The 3,860-nt window shown below is 55.0% G+C and overlaps 1 protein-coding gene across 1 annotated transcript; it reads left to right on the top strand.

Moving 5' to 3' along the window:
* The first annotated feature begins 627 nt into the window (after window positions 1–627).
* LOC100192191 (probable WRKY transcription factor 17) lies at window positions 628–1,928 on the top strand. The gene is made up of 2 exons (XM_044478156.1): window positions 628–1,480; window positions 1,576–1,928. The coding sequence occupies exons 1-2, from the start codon at window positions 723–725 to the stop codon at window positions 1,790–1,792; spliced, it is 975 nt and encodes a 324-aa protein (XP_044334091.1). The 5' UTR covers window positions 628–722; the 3' UTR covers window positions 1,793–1,928.
* The last annotated feature ends 1,932 nt before the right edge of the window (window positions 1,929–3,860 follow it).

The raw sequence follows: 3,860 nt of genomic DNA, 5'->3' as shown, positions 1-3,860 counted from the left end.
TAGCCAGGACGTCCATCGCCCGTCCATCCCCATAGTTGACTTTGAAGCCAAGACACAGGACACATACGCGTATGATATTTTTTCTCTCTCTCTCTTCTGCCTGCTTGTGATGCTAGCAATAACGGCTTAAAGAAAACCCATTTATTCTTATCCCCAAAGTCCACTATCTCGTGGGTCATGGCCAAGAAGATGTCATTATCACACCGCATTGGGTACTTTTTTACAAAGAAACCCCCTAATTGCTATGCCTCATACTCACAAGTCCCCCATAACAGTAAACAACTAATCACTGTACACTGCCATAAATATTGAAAATCAAATCTACAATCAAATCAATTATACAGACTAGTTATCAAATTTGTATTTTGTACGACCTTCAACTCGGTAGCTGCATTTTTTTGTAACAGTGTGAGACTACAGAGGTTTTCAGATCCAAACAGAGAAACAGTGGGATTAGACCGTTCATTCATGTAAAAACTGTGAAGCTGACACTTTCTAAACAACGACAGTTGGGCGCATATCTCCAATTCTGGGGGAATCCAGGGGGCTACCCCGAAAAGCGACCACCATCATTGACTCGCATCTTCTACCCTCACCCCGTTTCCACCTATAAAGGCAGCCATGGCCTCCGTCCAGACCTCCAACTCCCAACCAAACCGAGACCGCAACCAAGACAGCGAGCCAAGATCTGCAGAGTCACAGGCGACCACACACCGGCGACCATGGCCGTGGACCTCATGGGCTGCTACACCCCTCGCCGCGCCGACGACCAGCTCGCCATCCAGGAGGCCGCCACCGCCGGCCTCCGCAGCCTGGAGCTCCTGGTCTCCTCCCTCTCCGGCGCGGCGCCGTCCAAGGCGCCGCAGCAGCACCAGCAGCAGCCGTTCGGCGAGATCGCCGACCAGGCCGTCTCCAAGTTCCGCAAGGTGATCTCCATCCTCGACCGCACCGGCCACGCCCGCTTCCGCCGCGGCCCCGTCCAGTCGCCGCCCCCGCCACCTCCGCCAGCACCGGTCGCTCCTCCGCCGCCCCCACCGCGCCCTCTGGCCGTCGAGCCGGCCAGGCCCGCTCCCTTGACCGTCGTGGCGCCGGTGTCGGTGGCCGCCCCGGTCCCGCAGCCGCAGAGCCTGACGCTGGACTTCACCAAGCCGAACCTGACCATGTCGGGCGCGACGTCCGTCACGTCCACGTCCTTCTTCTCGTCGGTGACCGCCGGCGAGGGCAGCGTGTCCAAGGGCCGCAGCCTGGTCTCCGCCGGCAAGCCGCCGCTGTCCGGGCACAAGAGAAAGCCCTGCGCCGGCGCGCACTCGGAGGCCAACACCACCGGCAGCCGATGCCACTGCTCCAAGAGAAGGAAGAACCGCGTGAAGACGACGGTGAGGGTGCCGGCGGTGAGCGCGAAGATCGCCGACATCCCGCCGGACGAGTACTCGTGGAGGAAGTACGGCCAGAAGCCCATCAAAGGATCCCCTTACCCACGGTAAATTTCTTTCTTCACATATCCAATAACAGCAGGATCAACAAATCATCTCCGTGGGTGCAAGGATCTGACTTGGTTTCATGTCTGGGTTTCAGGGGCTACTACAAGTGCAGCACAGTGCGGGGGTGCCCGGCGCGGAAGCACGTGGAGCGCGCCCTGGACGACCCGGCGATGCTGGTGGTGACCTACGAGGGCGAGCACCGCCACTCGCCGGGGCCGATGCCGATGCAGATGGCGCCGTCGCCTATGCCGATGCCGATGGGCGCTCCCGTCGCCGTAGCTAGTGTGTCCGCCGGCAACGGGCACGTCTGACTTAGCTAAATTTTTTCTTTCTTTCCCCTTTTGGTGGGGGGCTTCGTTGGTTCGCAATCTGTCTGATGCCCGTGTAAAGAAGAAGAAAGATTGTAGAGAGACGGAGAGGGAAACTTAATGCCAGAGATTTTTACTATCTCCAGACTCCACTTCGTCCACATCATTTTTATCTGTTCCTGAAATCGTTTATTTTGTGTGTTGTGGGTGCACATGGAGAGATTTCGTGGCATGGCTTTGAGCTGAGCGGCGTTGCGTTTCGATGTGATAAAGGTAAGATTCAACGCCGCGGATCTGGGTGGGCGTGATGAAACTGCCATGTACGCGCGGCGCGGTTACAGTAAATAAGGACGGCAAATGCTCCGACTTTGACCTCATAATCTCCATTGATTGCTACTGGTACTGGTACACAATACAGTGCGCCAACTAAAGTTTTTTGAGGCACAAAATAGAAAACTCGGGAGGGAGCGGAGAAAAGAACAAGAAGTCATACGCGGCCCCGCTTAAACAAGCGCAATAATTGAATTGAATACTTTGTCGTGGGGCTCCCTCTCTGTGCAGAGGTCAAGGGTAGGCATCCGCACCGATTGAGTTGTTTGTGCCATTATTATTGTTTTGTTTACTCTCTCTCCTCCGTCCTCTGTGGGCCCCACCGTCTGGGTGAGGGGAGTGGTGGGCCCCACGCGATAGGCTCCCGGTCAAAGGAGGCGGGTGAGGGGTCCCTTTCCGGCCTGCACCCCGCAGTTGACCGCACCCTCCGGCCCATGCCCCGCGCCCAATCTCATCTCGTCACGCACGCAGCCCACCCAGCAGTGCAGTGAGACAACACGGAGAGCGCGCAGGAAGCGTTTCTCCTCCTCCTCCCACCTCTTTTACTTTGCAATTTTTAATTATTTTCTCGAATGAAAGTAAGGCCCTGGGCCCACAGGTGGGGCCCGCGCCAGCACTAGGGCCGAAGGAGGGGTCGCTCGCCATGGATGGGGGCTACTCGTAGCTCAGCTCGCCGTTAGCATTTCGATTTCAACTCCTCGGTTTGCTCGCCCGTCGTCCCTCCTTGTTGTTTTGTGCGGCCGAGCTAGTAGTAGTACGATCCGTTGACCCGGCCTGCCTTCGGTGCGGTGCGGTGCGGCGGAGTCTTTGCTTTGCTTACGGGCTACGACTGTCGACCCTCCCCCGTCACGTCGCTTCAACACAAGTGCAACTCCTACTCGATCAACGTATCCAGCACTACTACTCCGGTGACAGTGTGAACCAAGCGCCGGTTCAGCGGGTCAGTCAATCCGTGAAATTCTATATACTAGTAGCACCTAATTGCAGCTGGATTTGTGATGCTTACTAGTTTACTTTACCCTACCCACTAGCTTAAGAAAATGCTTGCGAGTTGTGTGTTTGTTTATAGCAGCCTCCTGTCTGTCTCCGTGGGCGCGAGTATACTAATGACGATGACTCCACCCATGGTTAACCGGTGCCCACCACCACCAGTATTTATTTACCCGGGGTACCACAGTGTCGCATAGACTTGTGTACGCAGCTCTGAGGCTCTACTAGTAGCTTTGCTAATCTCCACCGGTCGTAAAAGTGAAACCATTGCTGTTACTTTTATTCTAAGCGAGCGAGCCATGCTTGGTGGGCGGTGGAAGAGAAGAAAGCAGAGCTGGAGAGACAACCGGGACATTCTTTGCATCTTCCCTGCTTTTGGCCTAACCCACTGTCAAACCCGCTTTGTTTAATCACACTCCTCCTCCATTAAACAATGCGTTAATCCCTGGCTGAGTTAGTCCCCTTCCCAGATCGGATCAACCAATGCGATATTATATACGCCATTAAAATAACACAATGCAGGGGTTCCCATCTATGCTATGCTAAGCTAATCCCGCCGGGTGCGCTGTCCAAGTGGACTTTTGTTTCATCATCGTGGGCTTGGTGCGACCTAAAGATACACTAGAGTGTGGGCGATCATCTCATCTCTCTCTTTTAAGTACAGTATTGTGGAAGCTTAATGGGATGGCATGTAGCAGTAGCGGTTAGGTCTGATGCCACATCTGGGATCTACCCCGAAACATCAGTACTG

The sequence above is a fragment of the Triticum aestivum genome, chromosome 2D (assembly GCF_018294505.1).
Source record: "Triticum aestivum cultivar Chinese Spring chromosome 2D, IWGSC CS RefSeq v2.1, whole genome shotgun sequence".
Lineage (NCBI taxonomy): Eukaryota > Viridiplantae > Streptophyta > Magnoliopsida > Poales > Poaceae > Triticum > Triticum aestivum.
The sequence above is the reverse complement of the archived record's forward strand: the minus strand, read 5'-3'. Positions and strand labels throughout refer to the sequence as shown.

Excerpts from the sequence above, each read along its gene's own strand:
- LOC100192191 (XM_044478156.1), top strand. The coding sequence starts at position 723 with ATGGCCGTGGACCTCATGGGCTGCTACACCCCTCGCCGCGCCGACGAC. Across the intron at positions 1,481-1,575 it reads AAAGGATCCCCTTACCCACG|GGGCTACTACAAGTGCAGCA; the intron begins GTAAATTTCTTT and ends TCTGGGTTTCAG.